At 42.9% G+C, this 26,839-nt stretch overlaps 1 protein-coding gene across 2 annotated transcripts; it reads right to left on the bottom strand.

Annotated features, from left to right (window-relative positions):
- Window positions 1–262: 262 nt before the first annotated feature.
- On the bottom strand, window positions 263–26,191 carry MAJIN (membrane anchored junction protein). 2 transcript variants are annotated; one of them, XM_060304386.1, is made up of 11 exons: window positions 26,088–26,191; window positions 14,858–14,975; window positions 12,345–12,390; window positions 9,526–9,601; window positions 9,225–9,362; window positions 8,353–8,384; window positions 7,959–8,050; window positions 6,519–6,582; window positions 2,434–2,506; window positions 1,184–1,301; window positions 263–569 (listed from the first exon to the last, which is right to left on the bottom strand). In XM_060304386.1, exons 2-11 carry the CDS (start codon window positions 14,956–14,958, stop codon window positions 515–517), a joined length of 795 nt encoding a protein of 264 aa, XP_060160369.1. In that variant the 5' UTR covers window positions 14,959–14,975; window positions 26,088–26,191; the 3' UTR covers window positions 263–514. The 2 variants fall into 2 exon arrangements, with proteins under 2 accessions (XP_060160369.1, XP_060160370.1); XM_060304387.1 differs by having other exon boundaries at window positions 9,225–9,350.
- Window positions 26,192–26,839: the final 648 nt, after the last annotated feature.

Raw genomic sequence — 26,839 nt, 5'->3', positions numbered from 1 at the left:
ACATGATTTCTTGAGGGTCAGCAGGGCTCAGGACATTGAGTCTTGCAAAACCCCATTCTCTAACCTGGCCAGGGGAGTTTAAGGTTCGAAGTCAGGTACAGACCCCACCTACCCAAACTGTTCTGTCAACAACAACCAGGGAGACCCAGGGGAGGTTTCAGGCATTGTTTCCCTGTATCTTGAGGAAAGAGTTTGCTCTCTCGTGCTCTCTCTCTCTACTCCACTAAAATTCAGTCAATAACTCTTCATAAATAATTTATTTTCATTAGAAATCTAAGTGCTGCAGATGGAAGACCTAACTGGCTCATAGGGCAGTAAAATTCTCAGACTAGAGCATTTTAGAAAGTTACATTCTTAGTGTTTTAAATTGGGGAGGGACAATCCATTGTAAAGGACAAACCCACAAGAGGACTCAGGGAGTTTGGGGCTCTCATTCCCCAAGACTGGAACGTCACAAGCAGGGAGTGGAGCGGGAAGAGTCGCTGCAAGAGAAACGCTCTTCCCACCGCTGCATTTAGGAGGCGCACTGGCTGCTCCTCCTGAAGAAATACCGAAACGGGAAGAGAGAGCTGCAGGAAGAAGAGCAGAGCAGGGTGAGACTCTAGAGGTCCACTTCCCTTCTCCCAGGTCCCACTAGGGCTCCATTATTAGCTAGGGCATTTTTGCTCTGAGACCACTGAATGGAAATTCAAGTCTGAAACAGCATTTGAAAAGGTACCCAAGTTAGAGTATACTCGGGAGGTGGAAATAAAGAAGAACAATTGCAATGGTATGGCTGAGCTCTAGATAGAGAAAGCGATTTGCTAACTGTACTCTGCAAAAAGGACTCTGAAGACAGCCTAGATTCAGAGGGGAGAATGGAAAAATTTTGGTAATGAAATCATCTGAATAACCCAAGCACGATCAGAATAGTTTCTGTCCAAGCAGCATTTGTGGAATCAGGTCCAATGCTGGGCACATCGGGGTGGGGTAGATTGTGTACAAATGAACAAGACACAGTCTCTGTTAAATTCAGTTAGGGCCCTAATGCTCACTTCATTTCCATCATTTATCCCGTACAAAATAGAGATTATGCAGGTAATCTTTCTTTTGTATTCTAATTTCCCTGAGAGACTCAGTGGGGCAGGCTCTGGAGCTAGACTGCCCTGGGTCTCAGTTCGATGGCAGGAGAGGTCTGTCCTACCTTAGAAACCCAAAGAAGCCACTGGTTCCCAGCTCCGTGCGTCCTTCAGGAGGAGGTGGATCGTTTTGCTGCAATGATGGGATAATCTTCCCTGCTCGGCTGTCTCCCCACTTAGAATCTGCAAGGAAAACACTCAGGCAGGGAAAAGGTGTCAGTCCTCAGGCTACTTTTATGTGAGCAGAAGGCAGGACACAGAGCCTGAGCTCAGGGCAGCCTCAAACCAGGATTATTCAAAGCCAGGTGAATTGCTTGTTCTGACCTTCCCAATTTCATTTGAGCTCAGTAAGGTGCTATTCTGACCTTGGAGTATTTTCAAAGTCAGGACCCTGAGATTTTTTTAAAAAATAAATTTATTTATTTAATTTATTTTTGGCTGCGTTGGGTCTTCGTTGCTGCGTGGGCTTTTCTCCAGTTGCGGTGTGCAGGCTTCTCTTGTTGCGGAGCACGGGCTCTAGGTGCGTGGGCTTTAGTAGTTGTGGCTCGCAGGCCCTAGAGCACAGGCTTAGTAGTTGTGGCGCACGGGCTTACGTGCTCCGTGGCATGTGGGATCTTCCTGGACCAGGGCTTGAACCCGTGTCCCCTGCATTGGCAGGCGGATTCTTAACCACTGCGCCACCAGGGAAGCCCTGCCCCTGAGATTTTTACACTGCTCAAATCCTAGACACCTACCATGGCTGGTGTGTCTGCACATGGAATGACAACTTACTGAAGAACTCACTTGCTCACAGGACTGCATCTGTGATAACTGTATCCACATCGAATCCTCACGCTGAGTGAAAGATCAGCAAGTTGAAAGGGCGATACCTCAACATGCATTCCCAGCCCTTGCCAAGCATCCACCTGCACCTTCAATATTAACACTAGTGCCCCAAAGGGAAGAGGAGGAGAGACAGCTTCCCAGAGATTGTTCTCCAGGATAGAAACGTGAAACACATCCCTCCCAACATTTCTGTAAAACTTATCACACAATATGGAAATGTTCTGAAACTGGGAGCATCAGTTTCGCTATCAGAAGCACAAGAAGGACATACGTTGCCTCCTTCACTCCTTCTGGGAACTGCGGGGGCTTTTATGACTCAAGAGCCTGCCCCCAGACTGGAGGATAGCCAACAAGCACCTCCACGGGAGTGAGGTACATCACCCACTGAGCGTGTCCAGACTCAGAGCTCTGTGCTGCTCTGCTCATCAGACGACTAAAGAGGACAGAATGATTATTAGAGGAGAATACATATGAATTTCCCAGAACCTACCCTGGTCCTGAACATCAGTGATATCAAGTGCTGGGGTCTCCTGCCATTCCTGCTGGGTTTTTCTTTCTCTGTTCTGATAAAAAGACCAAGAAAAGTCTTAAACGTTACTCCTTTACAGCTTGGTGGTCTGAATGCTATTTGCTGGTAAGGTGATATCACATCAGTGCTGGGGCCTGCCTTCTGACTGCCCAGGCAGGTTCTGTTTTTCCTTCTATAGGACTGTCCTTTTCTCATATCAGCTTCCCAAACACTGTCTCTCTAAAATCATAGTATTTAAGAGCCAAGAACAAGCCAAGCTGGGTATACCTTATCATTCCATGTTCCTGAGTGCCAACTATTGCCAAGGACAGAATACTGAGGTTTCAGAAATCAGGAGGACCTTTACTTTACCTTGGAGAAAAGTATAATCTATGTGGTAAAACTGACGTATAAACTAAACATTATAAGTCAGTGTGATAAGACTACTCCATCAGTCTATATAGAGTGCCGTGGTTACTGAGGAGGACATGAATAGAGTGGGTAGTGGTTAGTCAAGGAAGAATTCACAGGGAAAGTGTTATTTAAATGGGCCTTGGTGGATGGCATCAAGGGGTCAGAGAGAGCAGGGCATTCCAGAAAGGGACATGATGTACAAGGGCACATTGCCATTAACATGTAAATATGATCAACGTGGCTAGAGCCAGGGCAGCAGAAACGTGACTATGGCGTAAGCAATCTTATTATTTCTGTCTACTGCTCTATAGACCTTCCTTTGTACTTTGAAGGGGACATCCTACAACCTGGTTCCAAGCCTATAATATTCTAGGAGACACCCTGGTAGCCAGAAACATGGTTGATATATTTCCTTTGAGAATCTCTGCCAGCTGGCCACTTCCCTCACCCAGGCACAATCTGAGGGCTTGACTGCCCAGCAGTGCTGGGGAGTTCCTTGAGCCATTTTGCTGGTGAAGAATTCTCTCTCTCTCTTTTTGCTTTTGCCACGCCACGCGGCATGCGGGATCTTAGTTCCCCAACAAGGGATTGAACCCATGCCCGCTGAAGTGGAAGCACAGGTTCTCAACCACTAGACGGCCAGGGAAGTCCTGCTGGTGAAGAATTCTATAGCAAGGGTGTATCTAGGAGGCAGAGGCACAGCAATCCCAGGAAAGTTAGGACAGATCCCCCATCCTAAGCATAAGCTGAAATTTCTGTTAAGCTATTCCACAAACCCCTCAAATCCCAGACCACATAGGCAGCCACCTAAATCATACCTCCTATAAAAGTGAAAGGTAACTCTCGGGAGGAAGGAGACTATCTCTTATCTCTTCCAGACAGGGCGGAGATGAAATTTAGAGGGCCCAGGTCTGATTTCTAGCTTGAGGGAATGATTCTCACAAACTTACTATGGTGAGGTATGGAAACTATGGTTTGGGGTTTAAATACCGCTGCATTGGCCCTAATGGAAGCATCATCTACTAAGGTTGGTAGTGGGGACCAGAAGGGCGAAGGCCCTGGGCAGAGGTATAGCCTCTACCTCTGAACCAGGGGAAGTTTCCCTCATAAGGCAGCCTTTGTGCTCTCCTGAAATCTTGACAGAGGTTTCCTCAGGCAAATGTTGTTAAGAGAGGAAAACCATTATAGCCTGAATTAAGACTGAGGGTAACATCTAGGACATCCAACAACACATAATACCCTGAAAACCTGATGCAAGGGTGTCCGCTGTATGTTCAGGGTCAGATCTGCTTAGAAGTGCAGTTCAAGCAGAGGCTTGAAAAAAAAGCTACGTGCACGGCAGTCTGTTTCACTTCTGGTCCATTCATCTGCTCTCTCCCATTTTTTTATCTTTTTAGAGTCTGGATCTCTACATCTGGGAGCTAAAGTAACAAAGGGAATGAGTCTGTCCTTCCATCCCATTCTCCTCAAAACACCTCTTATGAAACAGAGACCTTATTCAGGTATATGTTGTGTTCTTCTATGCTTTCCCTGCACAGGCTCCCTATGTGTACAGATGTGCACCATCCACACTGACTGCGTTTCTACACCTTAACTTCCCCCAAAGGGAAGAGAAGATATCAGGCATTGGACCATAGGAGTAAATTCAATTCTTCCAGCTCAAGTGACTTACACTAAGAGTCCCTGTGATCACTTTAATTTAGGAGAAGTCTGCTCTCTGGGAACAGGGTCTACAATGGAGACTGCTTGGGCTGTGAGTCAAAATCAATAAACATGCTCCTTTTTTTTTTTTCTCAGAGTTTTTTCTAAACCCAGTATCAGGTTGAAAAGGTAATTATGTTGAGTAAGAAACTGTGGGTTCTTAAGGGAGATGATGCGTCAAACTAAGAATAGGACGGTACAAAGGGTAGAGAGTGAGGGAAATGTTCCTTTAATAGTAATTATCTTGGTTGTATAAAGTGTCTTTGTTCTCCAGAGCTTCGTGTACTCTTCTTGTACTTTCTAATTTCTTCTTCTTCCCTCTCTAAAGGATGAGGGTATAGAAGAGGGAAACCATCTGCTTTAAATCACTCCATGGGCCAGCTGGCCATGGGCACAACAGGGCTCTGTACCCTGCCCCCGCCACAGAGGCAGAGGTCTTCATCTTTAAGGGTTCACTCTACTCCAACTAAATGCTAAGCTCCTGGAAAAAAACTAGGTTTTATATGTTTGGGTGCATCCCAGCACCTAACACAATGCCTTGCTAACAGGAGACAGAATTGTTTAGAAATGAAAATCACTTCACTTTTCTACTTTAAAATGTTTTAGGGAATTCCTGTGATCTTGAAGGTGGCTTTAAAGCCTTTTAGGATCCACCCCATGCTGACCTCTCCAGTGACAGTTCTCAGCACTGTACTCTAAGCGCCGGGTACACTGGCTTCCAGTCACCAAAAGCACTGTACTCTTTCCTCTTAGCCTTAGTTCTCTGAGCTACTCTGAGCTACTCTGGGAACTCTCTTTCACACCACTTGGTCTGAATGAGGTTCTCCTTTGTGGTCCCTTTGTACCCTGTGCTTCCTTTATTCCTGTACGTAGCACATTTATCAGTAATGTCTACCCAGCTTTACACTTTTGGTATTTTTCGGGAAGAGTGTGTGTGATAGCTTTAGTACTTGGCACATAGGAGTCACTCAATAAATGTTTGTGGAATGAATGCATATGTAAACGTTTGTTCGATAACTGATCATGTTATAGATCCTGGGAAGGTGAGGGAGGGAATGTTTGGATACCTAAGGTCAGAGCTGCTTTGGAGCGACGGCAGAGAAGTAAGAAAAGTCACAAATAACAGCTATTTCAAGAAAAAGGGCACTATTTTAGAGACTACTATGGAAAAGGAGTCCTGAAATGGAGGAGTAGCAGATGTATGAATATCTAAATGGAGAGCAGACCTCACAAACTGAAATGAAATATTATTAGGGCCGGACCATCACTGCTCTAAATGAAGTTTTCTCTTACCAGTATCCTGTGCTGATATATACCTATTTTATCTGTAAAAACTAGATGTTCCCATACAGATGAACTGGTTTGCTGGGCAGAAATAGAGACACAAATGTAGAGAACAAATGTATGGACACCAAGGGGGGAAAGTGGTGGTGGGGGGTTGGTGGGATGAACTGGGAGATTGGGATTGGCATATATACACTAATATGTATAAAATAGATAACTAATAAGAATCTGCTGTATAAAAAATAAATAAAATAAAATTCAAAATTTCAAAAAAAAAAGCAAAATAAAAAAACTAGATGTACCCAGACTCAGAGTCTAGTGCAGATGAGAGCAAAAAGTTTTCTAAAAAAAATTCTAAACTGGATCCTACCTCAATTCAACAGATCTATTTTCTTTTTCAACTGCAGAGTATAAGAAAGCAGCTTTTTAAGCTAAGAGAAGACCTTTTAACAAAAGGATTTATCACTGTATGTATTATGCAGCTACATTTAGGACAGGTTGTGGTGAGGGTGGAATGGTTGAAAGTTGTTCTGCAGATGGTGAAAGGTGAGAATGAGTCCAGTGAATTCAGCCTGTACTAAGGATCAAGATGTGCTGGTAACAGGAATCCTGACTTGTAATTGAGCAGAAATAGCTACGAGTCTCGAAGTCTCCATTTTGGTGCTTACCCTCCTGGTTTCCATAGGGGCCTTCTTTTTGCTGAGCCCTTGGCTGGAAGTCCCCTTCTTGGGCCTGAGGTGGGAGAAAAAAGCCCAGGAAGTGTTACTGGCAGCAGCAACATCACCACATTCAAGCAAATGTGGCCCAAATGAATATTTCAGCAGGTTGGCTATTTTTATGCCACTCCTGGCCTGCAGAATAAATCGTGTGGCCAAACTCTCTTTGGGTGCTGCTTTAATTCACAGTAGAATCACAATTTGAGACATTTTGGGATCTAGGGGTTGAGAAAGGGAAAATGTGATTGACAGCAGGTATCAGATTTTGAAATACTTGGTTGTGCATCAAAACACAGAGAAAGGGAAGATGTGAGGCCTCATCTCCATGGATAATTCAGTCAAATGGAACTGACCAAAGCTTCATACCTCCAAGTACCCTCACATCCCACCTGGCTGGGAAAGGAATTTCCTAACTCTTCACCGATGTGTGCATTTGGAGGGTGTAGGGGTCAGCTCCTTCATGGTCTACCCTCACTGCTCCTGTAAGTCTTGGGGCCCACACAGTACCAGGAAAAGAACAGCTGCTTTCTGTGAACCTGGGCTGAAAGCACTTTGGGCTGGGAGCAAACCACACCTTGGATTATTCCAGCATCTCTCTCTGGGTGCTAACATGAACAACTGAATTGTCTTACTGACTCATTCTGTCCCTGACAGAGAATCAAAAGAAGAAAATAAGCCTCTACAACAGCAACTTCAACATGTTAAGGGTTGTGCTCAACACCCCCCCTAATTCGCAGCACCTCACCCAGTAATTGATGCATATCCTGTTGCAGACATTTATGTTGCCGCCTGTACTACCTCTTAAGGTAGAGCTCCAAAAGCTTACTGCTAACTGGGTAAAATAAGATTATATTTTATTCACTCTCACTCTTTTGAGAAACCCTCTAAAGAGGGTTTCTCTATGTTCTTGGATAATATTTTGGGACTTCATATCTTGTGCCTTCTGTGTTTTCCTATAGTACGACCATAGTAAGTACTCACTGAATATTTGTTGGATTCAATTGTACAGATATGTTTACATTTCCTCTCAGTCTTCATCTTTTTTTTCTGGCCGTGCCATGCGGCTTGTGGGATCTTAGTTCCCCAACCAGGGATCGAACCCGTGCCCCCTGCAGTGGAAGTGCAGTCTTAATCACTGGACTGCTAGGAAATTCCCTCAGTCTTCATCTTGATGAACAAAAGAATTCTACTTTGCTGAGGAAGGGACCGTGTTCTAATTACACTGCAAACATCAACTTGCTTCCTTCTCTTAGTCCACCCACTAGAATAGGCAGGTATGAATGAAGCCCTGAGACAGAGAGTGACACGCCCAAGGACAAGATCAACCAGCAGCAACAGCTGGCAAAGCCTAACTAGGATACAGGATTTAGCCCCTCTCTCAAAACCACTGACCTGTCCAGCCCTGGCCTGGCTGGGGAGCTGGGCACTTCTGCGTGTTTTCGTTTCCTCATCATGGCTCCTGCTGCTTTCCTCTCTGCCGGGACCTATAGAGAGGAACCACATTTCCTGTGACTCTTCCTTTTCCAGAGTTGCTCACATGAGGGCACAGTGAAGAGAACTCCCCATCTTTAAATTGCCAAAGGCAACTTTTAGTACCAGTTTTGCAAGTAAGGATAGACATAGTCTCAAAAATCTAGCCAAGGGGAAAAAGAATGTCTCACGTATACAATTCTGATTGGACTTGGGCAACGACCAAGGGGCATAAAAGACGAGACAAGAACAGGACTTTTGGGACAACAGAAGGCAATAAGGCCATTTTCATTTCTTACAGAAAAGGCAAACTTACCAACCCAGGAGGACTGCTGTTTATTGGTTTTCCTGCAACAGAAAATTTGAATGTCATAACGGATCAAGACTTTCTGACTATCATTGACATTTTAGAACTGGTCCTAGACAAAACTTTGGTGCGTACCCTTTTCCCTACCGCCCGGTACCACTTTTCCTACAAATACTGTGTCCTCAAACTTTTTCCTCCCTTATTTTAGAACTACTGCCATCTACAAGCTAAAAATAGTTTGATTCGTACTATATTCTAACTATATGTCACTTAAAAGGGGATGATCCCTATTATGAAAGAAAAAAAGTGGAACTTTCAGCAGCAGTGACAAATGAATTGAGGAGATCTTTTGAGGTAAGGCCTTTGTACCTTTTTTCAAATCAAAGTGGCAGGTGTCTCCTTATCCCTCTATTTGTAAAAATAGCGGTGGCCCCCAGAGATTAAAAATTGGGAGATATCTTTAAGATACTACTAAGGTGAAAGTCATTAAATACTCTAAAATGGAGGAATTATTTATATAATAAGTATCTTTCATTGAGTGATTATTCTAAGTCACACTGTACTTTCCATCTTCCAGTATTTATACATTTAATCTTTTTAACAACTCAGTGAGATAGGTACTATTATTATTTTTCACCATTTCACAAAGGTGGCATAGAATGAGTAATTTATTTAAGGTCACAGAGCTGTTAAGTGGCAAAGCCACCAAGATTTGAAGCAGGCAGTCTAGTTGGGACACATGCTCCTGACGTCTGCACTGTCAGTGCTGGCGCCCAATCTGGCTGACTGTTCCACCATATTCAGCTTGCACTGCTAACCCATGGATGTTCAACCTTCCCTTTTTTCTTCTCCACCACCTACATTTCTATCATTCTACTTACCAGTTGACAGGTTTTCATGAAGCCATTTCATCTCCACGTACAGAGTGAAAACAAATGGATAAGGGACCAAGACAATCTCTCCTTGTTTGAATTTCAGGTGGGACACTCTCTCCCATTTGCTTTTATCTGGGAAATGTGCTAAGGAGTAAGGAAAGAAGCCAGTACGAATCCCTGAGTACTATTTTAGGGAAAAGACTCCCTCTGGTTTCCCTGACCTACCCTCCAAACTGCCTATGGGTTTGTTGCTTCCATTTGAATATACAGTGTGAATTGTAGATCATTTCCACCCAGTAAAGGATACAGGGAAATACAATGAAGTGTTCTGTAGCAAACGGCTGCAGATTATCCAGGTTTCCCAAGACCACACGAATAGAATCCTGAAAAAAAAAATTTGAAATGACTTTAATCTAATCTCAGCCAATCTATCAATTTATCCTTATCACTGCTCTTCACATACTCTATACGCTTTTAAAGTTGAGCTACTTGCTGTTCCCTGAATACGCCTTCTGCTTCTCTATTTCTATGCTCTTGCCTGAAATACCCTTTCAACCCATCAGTATATGACCAAATTCGACCTATCCTTTTATGATACAGTTCAAAAGCCACCTCCTCCAGAAAGTTTTCCCTGATTTCCCGAGTTTTATTAACTATTAGTCTCAAATTTCACAGTAGTTAGCCTTGGGCTTTTACTATATTCCATGTACTTTTTTTTTTTTTTTTCTGTCATGCCCCATGGCTTGCAGGACCTTAGTTCCCTGATTAGGGAGTGAACCCTGGCCCCGGCAGTGAAAGGGCTGAGTCCTAGCCACTGGACTGCCAGGGAATTCCCTCCATGTACATATTTTTATTTTCCTTACTGAGAAATCTTCTTGAAGTAGAATATACACCTGATTTATCTTAGCATCCCTTCTATGGTGTCTACCATTAGTGGATGAAGCATAACAGGTCCTCAACAAACATATACTGGATTAGTGAATAATACTGGTATTTATTTACATATACTTATTTTGCTTTTGCTTAAATCAAATCTTTTCTTCTACTCTCTTTAAATCTGAATTGATTAGTCTCTAATTAACCTATGCTTATTAGTATACACTAGTTAAAACAATTGGTATCATGAAAAGACTACTAAATCTCTATGGGAAAAAAAATCTGAATTTCAGTCTCAGTTTTTTTTTTTTTGTGCGGTACGCGGGCCTCTCTCACTGTTGTGGCCTCTCACGTTGCGGAGCACAGCCTCTGGATGCGCAGGCTCAGCGGCCACGGCTCATGGGCCCAGCTGCTCCGCGGCATGTGGGATCCTCCCGGACCAGGGCACGAACATGTGTCCCCTGCATTGGCAGGCGGACTCTCAACCACTGTGCCACCAGGGAAGCCCTCAGTCTCAGTTTTGTCATTTCATCTCTCTAAGCCTCATTTTCCTCATATTTGGGCTCACAGAAAACGGAAACTGTGTCATGTTCATCTTTGTATGATCTCTATTAGCATAGTATCTAGCTTATAATTTTAATAGCTAGTATTTATTGAGTAATCATTATGGCAAATATTTTTGTTTTTATACACATTAATGAATTTAACACTCATAAAACCCTATAAGATAAACACTTCTATTATCCCCATTTTACCCATGAGGAAACTAAGACAAAGAGGTAAAATGACTCATGGAAGGCTACACAGGTAGTAATGATGGAGTTAAGATACGAATCCAGGCAGTGGGTCTCCAGAGCTTACACTCCTGATCATTAGACTAAACTGCCTGTCAATAAATGTTTTCAAAATGAGTGAAAAAGGATGATAACATCTGCCTCAGAACTAATGAGAGTAAGAAAAAGAACATATAAAAAGCATTTCAAAAACTTTAAATATGATTATAAGTGGATATAAGTGCTCTCTAGCTGCTCTTAGTTGAGCTACTGTGTGGCAGGCATTGCATACATCTATTTCTAATCCTCACCACGACCTTGAAAACTGATATTATTTATCAATATCACTGACAGGTAAGGAAACAGACTCAGAGAAGGCAGACAGATTGCCCAGAGTCACACTGTGAAGGCAGAACTAGAGTTCAAATCCAGGTTTCACTGGCCCTGAAGTCTAAGCTCTCTCCACTCTACTATGCTGCCTTGAGCTTTTCTCTGCCCATATTAAGTGAAGCAAAATAAAGTAAATTCTGCTCTACTCATAATTAAAATAAGCAGAAAACTGTCATGGTCCTATATTAAAATAATTGTTATTTATACTGATGCCTCTGAAGTCCTCAAAGATCCTAATGTATCTTAAAACACACAGCTGAAGAGCCACAGGTACCTTTAAGACTTTGGTTTCACAGAGTTTTCATATTCAAATTCCTTGAAATGTGGCAACATATGTCTTCATAAATCACAACAGTCATAGATCACTCAGTTGTGAAGTTAGAAGAGAATACGCTAGTTTAAAACTCTCATTTTATGAATGAGGCGATTAAGACCCAGAGAGATAAATGATTTGCCAAGGCTCACACAGCTAATTAGTGGTTCAGCCAGGACTGGAATCCAGGGCCATCCCCCAGAACTCTAATTTCTTTTCCAATGCTTTCACCAATCTGCGAATTTGCCCACCTTCTCTGTCTTCTTGTGGGAGAATCTAAAGCTAGAGGAGCTGGGTAGCAAAGGAATGAAAATGAAGTGGGAATAAGGCAATTGCAAATGTTTCCAATTAAAATGAAGACACAGCAGCCTTGTCTGTGTATTTACAGTTGAGTTTCCTGAACGTCAAGTACCGGGCAGTGGTTGGGATGGTGAGGTTTCCCAGAGCCCTGGAAGGCTGCAGTCCTCCGGAAGCTTTCTCTGTGCCAGCTGCCACAAAAGAGAGCTCCCCATGGCTGGGAACTCTAGTGGAAACAAAATAACTCTTAGCCTCAAAGGTGCTGACATTTCAACTAGGAGAATTGAGAAAGAGTATAGGCTTTAATTTCCCTGAAAAAACAGTAAAGTTTCTTTGCAGAGGAAATGTGGCAGGGAGAAGCCAAGTAATCAAGTGGAGGTTGTGACTCAGTTTGCAGGAAATAACTAAAATCTGAATATGGACTCATCCTCAGTTCAAAGAATAACATTCCCAGACGTTGTCTGCTTCTTTCCCTACCTCTAGCTCCTGGACGATGGCTTCCTTGTTTTCTACCTCTTCCCCTCTAGAAGGTAAACAGACAAGAGATAAGTAAGCCAAGAAGGAAAGCTCTGGAGACAACAGACTCTAGTAGAGCAAAAATGAAACTTCCATTGAGCTAAGGAAACATAACTAAATAACAATTGTGTGTGCTGACCCAGTGCTCAAGGGAAGAAGTGATCACCTAGGTGGTGTGGTCTGAGAATTGGTACAAGGCTGTACCAAAATATCTTCTCCATTAACCCGCCAAGACCTGAAATTTCCACTGTGAAAGTTAATAATTTGTTAGACCCGTTGTACAAGTGCAGTCTGTGGACCTCTAGGGGTCCTCAAGACCCTTTCAAGGAGTCTCCAAGGGCAAAACTAGTTTCATAATAATATTAAGATGTTATTTGCCTTTTTCACTATGTTAACATTTATAATCTGTAGTGTACAATCAATGGTGGGCAAAACTGCTGGTGCCTTGGCACAATATAGCCAGTTGCACTAAACTGTATTAGCAGTTGTAGTCATCTTTACCACCACACAGGAAAAAAAAATCCAGTTTCATTTAATATCCTAGAGGAAGCAGTGAAAAATTAATAATTTTATAAATCTCAAGCCTTGAATACATGTCTTTTTAATATTATGTGATAAAACAGGAAGCATGCATAAAGCATTTCTGCTGCATACCAGAAGATGATGGTTGTCTTGAGAAAAAGCACCTGTACAACGGTTTAAGTTGCAAACTGAACCACTTGCTTTTTCATATTTTACTTGAGTGATCAGCTGACAGATAAACTATGATTGTTATTCAGACTTGGGAATGTGACAGACATTTTCTCAAAAATGAACAGTGAGCTTATCAATTTAAGGAAAACAACTGACAGTATTTGTTGTCAAGGATAAATTTTGGGATTTCAAGCAAAATTTTGAATTTTGGAAAACTTCTATCCACCACTGTGGGGTTGACAGCTTCCAAATACTTAGACATTTTTCTGACAAGTTTGGTAGTGATATTAGCAAATATGATTTTTTGATATTATATAATGAAATGTGTTGACATTTGAACAATCTGCATAAGCCAGTGAACCAATATTTTCCAAATGACCAACGAAACACTTCAGGTTACAAAATCAAGTGGCCTCGCTGCGCAGCTTGTGGGATCTTAGTTCCCTGACCAGGGATTAGACCCGGCCCTGGCAGGAAAGTGCTGAGTCCTATCCACTCAGGGAATTCCCACAGATACATTTCTATTTAGGTCTCCTTTAATTTCACTCAGAAATATATTTTTTTTGTAGTTTTCAGTGTGCAAGTCTTGCACCTCATCGGTTAAATTTATTGCTAAGTATTTTTTCTTTTTGATATTATTGTAAACAAAATTGTTTTCGTAATTTTCTTTGCAGAGTGTTCGTTGCTAGTGTATATAAGTCAGCTGATGTTGATTTAGTATCCTGTAACTTTGCTGAATTCATTGATAAGGTCTAACAACTTTCTGTTAGTTTGTGTGGATTCTTTAGGTTTTTCCACATATAAGATCATGTCGGGAATTCCCTGGCGGTCCAGTGGTTAGGACTCTGTGCTTTCACTGCTGAGGGCGTGGGTTCAATCTCTAGTCAGGGAACTAAGATCCCGCAAAGCCACGTAGCACAGCCAAAAAAGAAGAAAAAAAAAAGACCATGTCATCTGCAAACAGAGAAGTTTCACTTCTTCCTTTCCAATTTGTATGCATTTTATTTCTTTTTCTTGACTAATTGCTCTGGGTAGAACTCCAGTACTATGTTGAGTAGAAGTGATGAAAGTGAGCACCCTTATCTTGTTCCCGATCTTAAGGAAAAAGTTTAAGTTTTTCACCACTGAGCATGATGTTAGCTGTGGGTTTTTCATATATGGCCTTTATGTTGGGGAAGTTCCCTTCTATTCCTAGTTTGAGTATTTTTATCACGAAAGGGTGCTGGATTTGGTCAAATGCCTTTTCTGCGTCAATTGAGATGATCATGTGTTTTTTTTTCTCTTTTTTTCTAATAATGTGGTGTATTATGTTGATTGATTTTTGTATGTTGAACTATCCTTGCATTCCTAGGGTAAGTCCTGGGAATATAAACAATGTCAATCTTCTCATTAATTTTTCAAAAATATAGTTATTTTAATAAAATGTTATATTATTTTTAAATTAATAAGTAATTATTTTAGTTTTTCTGTTTCAATTTTATATGATGAATATTGACAGGTATAACCTTCTTAATCAAAAACTCTTTGGGATCCTCAATTTTAAGAGTGCAAAGGGGTCCTGAGATAAAAAAATTTGAGAACCACCGCCCCAAAGGTATGCCATTGCTAATTTAAAAACTTATATGAATAATAAATATATAGAACACAAAATACCTGGGAAAGAGTCCGACAAGGTGCTGCTTCAGCCAGTCTCCTGGACTGGGTGAAGGCAGAGAAGGAATGACCTGTGGGAAGGTACTAACCTGTGTTTGCAAAGACTACCCTCCTGGTTTTAAAATTACCTGATGTTGTTGCCATATCTAATTTTGAATTTATACACATTGGATCCTGCATGAAGAAACCTCGTCTCCGGAAATGGGTAGGTGAAAGGTTTTAAACTCATTGCTTCCAAACAATAACCTATAGAAAATAGAAATATTAGAGAATTATTAAAAAGCTAAATATGGTTCCTTATGTACAGGAAAGAGAGCCTGCCTAATCTGTAGCATCTCTTCATCAGTATAATGTCCAATTCTCAGTGACACTGCCTATGTCCCAGGCTCAGTTCTGACATTAATTACCTGGACCATTTCCCCACCTGCATGGGGAGGATACATGATATTCTGGGACAATCTCTATACTTGAAGTCAAAAGACCTGAGTTGAAGTTTTGCTGTTTACCTTATGACCTTGTGCAAATTACTTCTCTTCCGTGAGACTAATGATACGAACATCTGATGACTAACAAGGTTTTTGTTAGGATTAAATCTACCTCCCAAATATCTCTTGAATCTGTTCTTGTCCCTTGCCCCCACTTTCCCTGGAAACTATGTCAAGGTGAAGAGGGCTCAAATCAAATAATGAAACAGGATGCACCAATAAGAGGCACAATTGGGAACACCTCTGCTATTAATTTTAGATGAAGTTTAGGAATTAGCACACCTCCCTGCTACAGCCAATGCAGTAAATAAGGATGTACACTAATGTTTTCCAGTGTTGCCAAGGAATGCCTTATCTTCCCTACCTCTCGACTACTCTTCTTCCTCACCACTTATGAGAGTGCCCTGTGCCATAAGAGTGCCCACTCTTCTCCTAGCACTTACTAGTTTTACTTTTCCTATTCCAGAATCTCTGCTCACTTAAGGTCCTCTCTGCTGGAAACTCAGGAGAGGAAGAAATGGAAAAAGAAGTACAGCATGTCTCTTCTACTCCAAGAGAGCATTTGATATGCACTCAGAAGTAAGAATCAAGCACACTGTGATTTTCTAAGTCACTAGGACTTTTCTAAGCCTCTTTTTATTTGTATAGATAATAAACCCTGTACTTTCTGTCTCTTCATATGGAAGTTTAAATAATAAACAATGAGAGTAAAATGTCCAGAGTTCCTAGGATCAAATCTACCTACATACAATGCAAGGTATTGACTTTAGAGGCAGCTGAGATGGGGTAGATACAACAGGCATAAAGTAAGAATAATTTGTGTTTTAATTTCAGCTCCATTGTCCCTACCTAGTTTCTCTGGGCCTTGGTTTTCTTGTTGATATTTATACAATAATAACAACTTATTTATACAACAACTAACAACAACTTTTTGTAATACCCTATTCTAAGTGCCTTATAAATATATCTCACTTAATCCTCACAAAAAGCCTATGAAATAAGTAGTCTAAATTTGATAGATTAGGAAATTAAGGCACTGAGAGATCAAGTTTCCCATGGCTATGAATGTTGGAATTGGGATTCAAACTGAGGCAGTGTAAATCCAGACTCGATGGTCTTAATCACTTTTCCTGGGGTTATTAGGAAGAAAAAAATGAGATAATGAATATAAAATCATTTTGTAAGTACTACAATATTATACACACATAAAGGACTATTTTCATTATTCTTTCCTTCATATTACCTTGATTCCATGTCTACTCAGAAGGGAGAACTCTAGTATAGTAGAATCAGAAGACCTATGTGCCCAAAGAATGAAATTTCCCACAATTTCCAAAGCTTAAGTCTGGGGCTGCCAGTAAAGAGATATCCCAGTGTCTGATCTTGGCTGCTTGGGATTAGAATCACAGGAGGCTGGAGCCAGAGCCCGAGACTATTTAGACTAGAACTACAGTCAAAAGTGAAAAGAAATAGTTGGTGCCAACTGCAAAGTTACCAGAGAGGAAATACCGTTCATATCCTGAGAAAAACTTGCAGATTCCCCATGTCCTAGGCATGGCAGGAACCTACGCCAGATTTGATGGTGTTTTTGGTCCTAGATGACTTTACTAAGTAAGCGGGGAGTCCATTTGGTAAAACTTAGGGTGCTGTCACAAAAATTGAGCCCTTAATTATTCAGAGGGTTCTTCAAAAATGCAGTCACCTTTCCCCACAGACTGAGGGGCATCAGAGCAAAGGAAATGAAGAACATTTGCTGGAAATGACAATCCAGAGAGGAAACTTCATGTGCTGTGCCACAGCTGGATGGCTGAAAGAAGTAAAAACAACCCTCTTCTAGCTGGGGCCTGTTCCTGTTAATTGCTGGCTGCCTGCTTCAGAAACAAACACTACACACTAATTACCCTATTTGAAAATAAAGATTAGACAGCACAATCCCAAACAACCACATAGTAGTAGTGGTTCAAAGATTTCACAAGGTTATTTTCCAACACGAGTACTGCAGTCATGGTGACACTGTCCCAGGGACTATCATTAAGTTGATGAGATCTTGCAGATGAAGGGTTAGACTCTCAACCAATTTTAGGTGATCATAAAACATGATGCCTTTAAGACAAAAGAAGAGAAGTTATAGGCAATATGGTATAGTGGGAAAGACACAGGATTTGGAATTGGAGGACCAAGGCTTGAGTCTTAGCTCTGTGTCTTATCAGTCATTAGACCCTGATCAAGTCACTTAGCCTTTTCATTTCTCAGTTTCTACAACTATAAATAGGGATTACACCTACCCCTGGAATTGTCGTGAGGATTAAATGAGATAAAGCTGTAAAAAGCACTTCGTAAACTCTGGATTATTGTATTAACATTAGCCATTTTGATAGATTTGAAGTGTTTCTTAATGCTTTACTAGAAAAGCAAATTCAAGAGAAGAAAACTGATTAGCTTTAATAGCAGTACAAAATCTGACAAGTCTCAATTAAGAATCTTTCCTTGAAAATCCCCAGTAATAGATTTAAATGACACATAGGCACTGATGTTAGAAAGGGAAAGATTTGTCAAGGTTTTAGTAATTTGTCTCACGGAAAGAAACATCTGGGTCAATGCACAGAACCTGAAGCAAGGCTGAATGTGATACGAGGATAATGATATTGACTACTGAAGCTGAAGGAGAAGATCATGCAGAAGTACTGTCACTAAATATATCTGGTGATATTTGACGGGAAAACCCTCCACAGTGTTAAAGAATAAAAGAGCTTTCATAAGCATTTAATAAAAATACATTTACTGAGCAAATCTAACATGTCAGGCTCTCTGACCACTAATGAGCGTGGGCAAAAAAACAGGGAAATCCCACTGATGCTATGAATCCAACACCCAAGTTTTAGAACTGAGTTTGAGGACAGACGCTCAGCTCCTCCTTCTACCTTCAAAAGTCCCTGGCTAGTTTCAGAGGTCTGTCGGTCTGTCTGCCTTTGCTGAAGTAGATCCAGACTCTCTGAAAATCTATATTCCTAATGAGATTCATGCTTGCCTATGGCTGGAAATGCCTTTCATTTTAGAGGGGACGAAAAGGAAGTGAATTCATCAAAGAAGGAAATGACTCCTATAGGTCACATAACTCAGTATGGAACCAGGATTAGCACCCCTGAGATTGTTGACTCCTTTGGCCCATACATTTTCCATTATAACACATCGACTGGTCATTTTATTAAACTGTAACCCTGGTCACTCTCATAACTCTGGATGACTCAAGGCAAACTCAATTTGGGTACAAAGCCATCAAACCAAAATGGAAGATTTCCTGATTAAAGCTTCTTAGGGTTATATCTTGGGGTGCAGGGGTTACAGTCACATGTTTGTCTTCAAGCTCTATTTTCAAAAGGAACTCCTCTCAGTTTCCTCACTTGCAGGGTGACTAGGATGATTAATGAAATAATGCATGTATAATTGCTTATTGTAGTGCTCCATGCATAGGTTACTCAATAATGAATAGCCTTTTTAGACTTCCCTGGTGGCGCGGTGGTTAAGAATCCGCCTGCCAATGCAGGGGACACGGGTTCAAGCCCTGCTCCTGGAAGATCCCACATGCCGCGGAGCAACTAAGCCCATGCACCACAACTACTGAGCCTGCGCTCTAGAGCCCGCAAGCCACAACTACTGAGCCCATGTGCCATGACTACTGAAGCCCGCGGGCCTAGAGCCCAGGCTCCGCAACAAGAGAAGCCACTGCAATGAGAAACCCACGCACAACAAAAAGTAGCCCCCGCTCGCCACAACTAGAGAAAGCCCACGCGCAGCAACGAAGACCCAATGCAACCAAAAATAAATAAATAAAAATTAAATTAAATTTTTTAAAAATAGCCTTTTTTTAAACATCTTTATTGGAGTATAACTGCTTTACAGTGTTGTGTTAGCTTCTGCTGTATAACAAAGTGAATCAGCTATATGCATACGTATATCCCCATATCCTCTCCCTCTTGCGTCTCCCTCCCACCCTCCTTATCCCACAAGAATAGCACTTTTTTTAATGTGTCAATATTTTCTCACATTGATAAGCAGCTACTATTTTCTATTACTTTTTTTTAAAATTTATTTTTGGCTGCATTGCGTCTTCATTGCTGCGCGCAGGCTTTCTTTAGTTGTGTCAAGCAGGGGCTACTCTTTGTTGCAGTGCGCGGGCTTCTCATGCAGTGGCTTCTCTTGTTGCAGAGCACGGACTCTACGCGTGCAGGCTTCAGTAGTTATGGTGCGTGGTTTCAGTTGTTGTGGCTCGCGGGCTCTAGAGCATAGGCTCGGTAGTTGTGGCGCACCGGCTTAGTTGTTCCACAGCATGTGGGATCTTCTCAGACCAGGGCTCGAACCCGTATCCCCTGCATTGGCAGGCAGATTCTTAACCACTGCACCACCAGGGAAGTCCCAAGAATAGCGTTTTTAAAAGCAAAACAAATCCAAGTGTTAAGATACAGGACACGAAGAGGCTGATCTAAGACTACCCAAGATACTCCCATGCTTATTGATATCATTCTCTTTCTCATTAGATTTCTACCTACTCTTTCTGGTAGGACACAATCTTTAAAACACCACTGGTATTTATTCAGAAATATATTTGCAATTGGAACTGTGTCAGATTTTATTTTGTTTTGTTTGGGAGGGGAGGAATAACTAAATCTTCTAACAGAGGGGTAGGAAGATGCCCTGAAATGAAATCAAAAGGCCTTAGTGAACAACTCAATAGGCCAGAAAGGAGATTAAGTCAACCTCTTAAGTTACTCTTTACACCTAAATGGCTCTTCCACTTCCATTTTAACCATCCTAAAAGTTAATAGCAAAGCTATCTTTGGTCAATAGGTCCAGGACTGTACTCCTTATTCTAGAAAAGCAACAGAATGGTATCTCATCTCACCACCTGCCCATTAGCTGTGGCTTGTTACATGATGATCAACCTATTAGCATTCACATCACACTGAATTCACTGCAGCACTCTAAAAATCCTACTAATCCCAGGAACCCTAAAAGCATTTGGATGTAAAATTGCAGTCAATGAGGGACTTTTTATTTTTTGGTTACACCACTGGGTGATTGCCCTGAAGCAGTAAATGTAAGAAAGAAGATTAAAAATGATGAAAAAGGATCAGTAGTTTCAGAAGGGCAAATGATGGAGAGAATATCCTTAGCTAGAGAGAAAGGAACATCTTTTACAATTTTGAGCTATAAACTCTGAGTCCTTGATGTACATATCTCAAGAGTCTTAGTGACAGAAGACAGATATAGGAAAGTATGAAAAGAAAGCTTCTAAAATATAGCTTTGTTCTTGGCATGAAACAATGGCAGATTCTGAAGAAATTGAGTTAATAAAAAACTATATTACTTTTTATATAAAGAGAGCAAATTTCACACAGGAAACCTGCAACACTTTTACTGACTTTAATCTAACTCTGGTGAGATACTGGGGAGATAAGAATTGTATTCACTAGGTTTACAAAAAGATTAAACGTGACTTGAGGATATCATCTAATTTGACCAAGGTCACACATCAAGGGCAAGACTAAAACTCAGACATATTGCTAAAGCAAGACGGTCTGGCTGAATTAAGGGTGTCAAGAACATAGTTACCTTATGAGTTAGCCTAGACTCAATATTAGCCTCAATTCTTTACATTTTACCACCTAAGCATAGCTCTAAAGTAACAGAATCAGGCATATTGTTAAGAAACATAAAGCTTTGTACTTTGAAAGGCCATCAGACCATAGGGATCTGATGAAAAAAAATCTTATATTTATAAAAGCACTCTCAGTTTATACAGTGCTTTCCTATCCCTATCTCACAAGATTCAAAAACATCTATTGAAGTAGGCAGGGCAGATTCAGCTAACTTACACTCCATGCTAACTGCTCTCCTAATTTTTACCTGATTTGATCCTCTCAATCTTATGTTCACTCAGTATTCATTCATTCAGTTCACAAATATCTGCATGCCTCCTATGTTCCAGAAACTTAAGTGCTGCAGATAAAGTGCAGAAGAATAAGAACTTGGTCACTGCCTACAAAGAGCTTACAAATAATTTTAAGTGTGATGACTGCTACAAAAAAGGATAGGATGGGGCTTCCCTGGTGGCGCAGTGGTTGAGAATCCGCCTGCCGATACAGGGGACGTGGGTTCTTGCCCCGGTCCGGGAAGATCCCACATGCCGCAGAGCGGCTGGGCCCGTGAGCCATGGCCACCGAGCCTGCGCGTCCGGAGCCTGTGCTCCGCAACGGGAGAGGCCACAACGGTGAGAGGCCCACGTACCGCAAAAAAAAAAAAAAAAAAAAAAAAAAAAAACAAAGGATAGGATGATATAGGAACATGACAGAGAATCCTAACTTAGAATGGAGGTCAGGGAACTCTAAGTAAGTGACTCATATCTGAAGGATGAGTATGAGTTGGGGAGACACACATGGAGAGTGGGTGTGGGGTCTGATGTGGGTACAGGAAATAGCAGATACAAGAGTCCTCAGTTGAAAGAGAGTGTGGTAATCCCAAGAGAGAGAAGTACAGTACTTCAGAACACAGTCCGCAAGGACCGTGCTACGAACTAAGACTACAAAGATAAGCAGTGAGTCAGCACACATTTGAGAGCCTACTACGTATCAGGCATTGTTCTGAGTACTGAGAAGAGTGGGTAACAAGAAAGACATGTTTCCTTGTCTTTACGAGCTTAGATTTCAGGAGGCTTGGGGAGCAATAATAAACATATAAATAAATAAATGTAATTTGAAGTACTGTAAGTATTATGAAGAAAGTAAAACAGGGTTTTGTAGTAGAGAGTGACTGGAAGGCTGCTTTAGCTAGTGTGGCCAGCGAAGGCCTTTCAGAAGAGATCACAACTGAATTAAGGCCTCAGTGGAAAGTGAAACAACAAAGTCAAGGGGAAAAGCATTCCAAGCAGGAAAAAACAGCAAGCACAGACGTCCTGTGATGATGGTAGTTTAACGCAGCGGTCTCAAACCTTTTTGGCACCAGGGGCCGGTTTCGTGGAAGACAATTTTTCCACGGACGGGGGTGGGGGAGAATGGTTTCAGGGTGATTCAAGCACATTAAATCTATTGTGCACTTTATTTCTATTATTATTACGTTGTAATATATAATGAAATAATTATATAACTCACCATAATGCTGACAGGAGGCGGAGCTCAGGCAGTAACGTGAGCGATCCGGAGCGGCTGTAAATACAGAAGAAGCTTCGCTCACAGGCCTGCTGCTCACCTCCTACTGTGCGGCCCGGTTCCTAACAGGCCACAGACCACTACCGGTCCGTGGCCTGGGGGTTGGGGACCCCCGGTTTAATGGACAGAAAGGTCAGTGTGACTGGATCACAGAGAATGAAGACAGAGTAGAAAGAAATGAAGTCTGAGAGATAGGCAGGAGCTAGATCATATAAGGCCTGTAGGTCATTGTAAAGAGTTCAGATTTTATGCTAAGGGTTTTATAAGTGAAGTGAAATTATTTGATTTATGCTTTAGAAATAGCACTCTGACTGCCAAGAAGAAGATGAACTGTAGTTAAAGAGTACAAGAGTAGAAGCAGGGAGACTAGTTAGGACGATTTGTAGTAGTCCAGCAGAAAGACGCTTCTGATTTGGACTTTGAGGTCTTAGTAGTTAGTGACTAGTTAGATTTGGGGTATATTTTAGACTGATGGACTAGATGTGGGAATCAAGGATGGCTCTTGATTTTGGCCTCTGCTATTAGAAGGTAATGGTACACACACTTTACTGAGATGGAGAAGGATTCTGGAGAAAAAGATTTGCCATTCTCTTTCTGTTCTGTTTTGGTTAAGTGTGAGAGGCCTGTTAGACACCCTAATGGATGTTTCCAGGGGGTGGTCTCCTACTACGCAAGGAATGGAAATCAGGATAGAAATACAAATGAGTCATCAGTGTTTAGATAGTATTTGAAGTTATTGGAATGGATGAGATCATCCAGGGAGACAATACAGATAAGAGAAGGGATGAGGGCCTTCCTTATAGGCCAGGTTATGGACTGCGAAGTCTGTCCTAAGAGAAACAGGACTGCATAATAAAGAGATGACATGACCACATGTCTGTGAGTTTAAACAAACAAACAAGACAAAAACCAAAACAATCTCTCTGACTGTAATGTGGGAAATAACCCAGAACCAGAACAAATGGAAGAGGATCAGCCAGGAGACTCCTGTGGTTCCAGGCAGAGGCTGATAACAGCATGGTCTATAGTGATGAGTGGAGATGAAGAGAAGTGGACTGGTTTGGAAGATGTCTAGTCATGATTTGGTGACTTCATGGCGTAAGGCAGAAGGACAGATAAGGATAATGGTGAGTTGCTTGAACAAATTGAAAAAGTAAAAGTGCCACTTCCACAAAAAAGGAGCCTTAGAAAGTAAGTTTTGGAGGGGAAGATGTTGAGTCCATTTTTGGACATGCTCAATTCTAAGGTGCCCACGAGATATCCAAAGAGAGAGTCTAGGTAGACTGCTGGCTATTGTGGTAGATTTACTACCTGCAGATGAAGGAACTAAAGTTCAGAAAAGTCCAGGATGTACGGCCGAGTATACCTTTCCCAGATGCCAACATTCAAGGACCTGAGCAGCTGAACAGAGATCTGAGGGCCCTGACGCAGATGCAGTCAGGCGTCTGAAAGCCAGAAACGCATTCAAATCATGAAGACATGATGTGACAAGACAGGTTGCGATGGAAGACTTGTTTTCAGGGCAACTGCTAAGCCTGGGTTAGAGGACGGTTATGGACAGAACGATCACTTTTGTGGGTGTTTTTTTTTTTTCTTTTTTCAAAGGGGTGCGGCGAGCGGAGCTGGGGTCCTCAGAAGACTGATCTCTGCCAGAGGCAGCATTCGTGCTGGGTGTGGTGTGGCGGCAAGAACAGCCCCCGGGCAGGGATCTTCGCCTCGGCGCTGCTCACTCGCCCGTGGACGGGGATGCGGACACAGCTCGCGGCGCCCGCCCGGCTTCCCTCCCTGCCCGCCCGGCTCCCCCTCGCACCTCCACCGCCCGCGACCTGTGCGCCAGGCCTGCCGCCCCGACCACGAGGCCCTGCGCTGGGCACAGCCCAGGTGTCGTGTGCACTGGGCTTCCAAAAGGGCCCGGAGCTGCGAAGGCCGCCTCAGGGGGCGGCTGTGGAGTGGGGCTGGGGTCTGAAATCTCCCTCAGAGTAAGGCGCCAACCCCACCAGAGCACCAGGCCGGTGCCGACCGTTACCTCAGACCCGAGGACCTCCCAGGCTCGGCCAGGCTCTTTCTCATAAGGGTTCTTCGTGCCTCATCAAAGTGGCCTTGGCCGGGGTACCCACTAATAACTGCTCTCTGAAAAAGGCAGGCGCCGACCTCTCACGAAGCCTGGCTGGCTGACTCGACGACTCGCCCGGCCGCTTACCCGCGCCTCAGTTAGAGCCGCGCTCCGGCCAGGCCCTTGGCGCACGCGCAGCTGCGCTCCAGGGTCACCTGGTGGGCGCACGCTCCGAGGCCTGGCCGCGGTCTGCGCGTGCGCGGTGCTGCGACAGCGTCCAGGGGTCGCGCGAGGCCAAGACCCGGGGCGGCCCCCGGGCCCCACGCGCCCCACCCGCTGGAGCACAGAAGTTCAGCGCCTTTCTGTGGTTCCCGGGCTTGTCCGCCCATTGGTCTTTTCGCGCCTACTGCGCGCCTGGCGGGGGAAGGTCCGGTGCTGTAGACCGCGGAGCCCCTACTGTGTGTGGAGCGTCGTGGTAGCACTTTTCGTACACGCTCTCCTTTAGTCCTCACCCCGGTGCTGTACAGCAGTATTAATATCTCAGTTCTAAAGAGGCTCCAAAACGGGAGCGACTTGTGGACATTCAAGAACTACAACACTGGGCTTCCCTGGTGGCGCAGTGGTTAAGAATCTGCCTGCTAATGCAGGGGACACGGGTTCCAGCCCTGGTCCGGGAAGATCCCACATGCTGCAGAGCAACTAAGCTCACAAGCCACAACTACTGAGCCTGCGCTCTAGAGCCCTCCGAGCCACAACTACTGAAGTCCGCGCGCCTAGAGCCTGTGCTCCGCAACAAGAGAAGCCACCGCAATGAGAAGCCCACACACCGCAACAAAGAGCACCCCCGCTTGCCACAGCTAGAGAAAGCCCGCGCGCAGCAACTAAGACCCAATGCAGCCAAAAATAAATAAATAAATAAATATATAAAAGAACTGGAACACTCAGATGGGTATGGGTCTATGTGATTCCAAAGCCCAGCACATTCCCATCCACTTCCTGCTGATCAAATTCTGACGGTGTTGTGAATTATTAAGCCATTTCGTTGCAGGAAGGTGGACCCCTTCCAGGGCCTGAGAGTGGGCTCTTGTCTAACACTCAGAAATGAATTTTCCGAGGAGACACACGTGCTGACAAAGCAAGAGACTTCATTAGGAAGGGGTGCCTCGGTGGAGAACAGGAGGGTAAGAGAACCCAAGAGGACTGCTCTGTGCCACGTGGCTCGCAGTCTGGGGTGTTATGGTGATGGGATTAGTTTTGCCACCACTAATCTGTTCTCCATAATTTTGTCATTTTGAGAATGTTACATAGTGGAATCTTACAGTAGGTGGCCTTTTGAAATTGTCTTTTTCCACTCAGCATAATGCCCTTGAGATCCATCGAAGTTGGTATGTGTCTCTGTAATTCACTCCTTTTTATTGCTGAGTAGCATTCAATGGTATAGATAATTTCCCCCTGGCTTTTCAAATTTCCTACTGAGCATGAAATATTTTAAGTCTTAGGGAAAAGGAAACATACTTGTGAGAGGAGCAGTGCAGAGAGAAGCAGTTCATGCATTCAAGGAAATTTTGTGTTGAATTAAATAATAGAATTTTAGTCTTGGCGTGCCCTCAGCATTCACCTGGGTAAGTTCTTCATGTTGTAGGAGTCCTCCTTGCAGTATCCCGGCAGGTTTTTGTGAAGCCTCTGTGTGGATGCTCCCAGCAACAGGGAAATCACTACCAGATGAAGCAGCTCATTAAATTGACACAAAATATGCCTTCCTTCCTGGAGCCTGCGTATGACTGAGAAATCTTCCGTCATAGGTTATTTTTACCCTGCCTGGAGTCCTTCCCTCTCCCCACTAACTAGATAAACACAAGCCCAAGATTGTGAGCAAAGCCTGCAAGAACCTGAGCAAGATGGGGATGTCCTGGATCCAGGATTGGCCTCTCTAGGGAGATTTCAGCATTCACTGGCTTAGGAAAACAAGGGGCTGCAGACTTTTTAAAATGGAATGAAATTCTGCATGAACACACACACGGATACCCATGGTCCCCTAGGAATATTCTCCTTTCTGCATGATAGGCGTGCCCTTCAGAAGGAACTGAACTGCTAATCTCAGAGGAAATGTCTTAGATTCTCTCCTGCCTCCAGTCCCCTGTATCAGACCAGAGATCTCTTCCTTTTCCTCCAGCCATCCTTGAATGCAGATTCTGACCTGTCCATGGTTCTGATTGTTAATGGCTTCACTTGGGGCCAAGGCATGGGTTCTTTCATTCATTCCTTTGCGGTAGCTTATATTTATTACTCACTTGCTATATGTCAGGGACTGTGATGTGCTCCTTACATCCACCCTCTTTCTATTGAAGTATATAAGACATAACAGGAAAG

Source organism: Globicephala melas, chromosome 8 (assembly GCF_963455315.2).
Source record: "Globicephala melas chromosome 8, mGloMel1.2, whole genome shotgun sequence".
NCBI lineage: Eukaryota > Metazoa > Chordata > Mammalia > Artiodactyla > Delphinidae > Globicephala > Globicephala melas.
This window is presented reverse-complemented; position numbering and strand designations above follow the sequence as displayed.

What these genes read in the sequence shown, in the direction of transcription:
- MAJIN (XM_060304386.1), bottom strand. Translation starts at nt 14,958, where the DNA reads ATGAGTTTAAAACCTTTCACCTACCCATTTCCGGAGACGAGGTTTCTT. An exon ending in TCATGAAAACCTGTCAACTG is followed by an intron (nt 8,385 to 9,224) that starts GTAAGTAGAATG and finishes TTTCTGTTGCAG; the next exon opens with GAAAACCAATAAACAGCAGT. An exon ending in CACTGATGTTCAGGACCAGG is followed by an intron (nt 1,302 to 2,433) that starts GTAGGTTCTGGG and finishes TTTTCCTTGCAG; the next exon opens with ATTCTAAGTGGGGAGACAGC.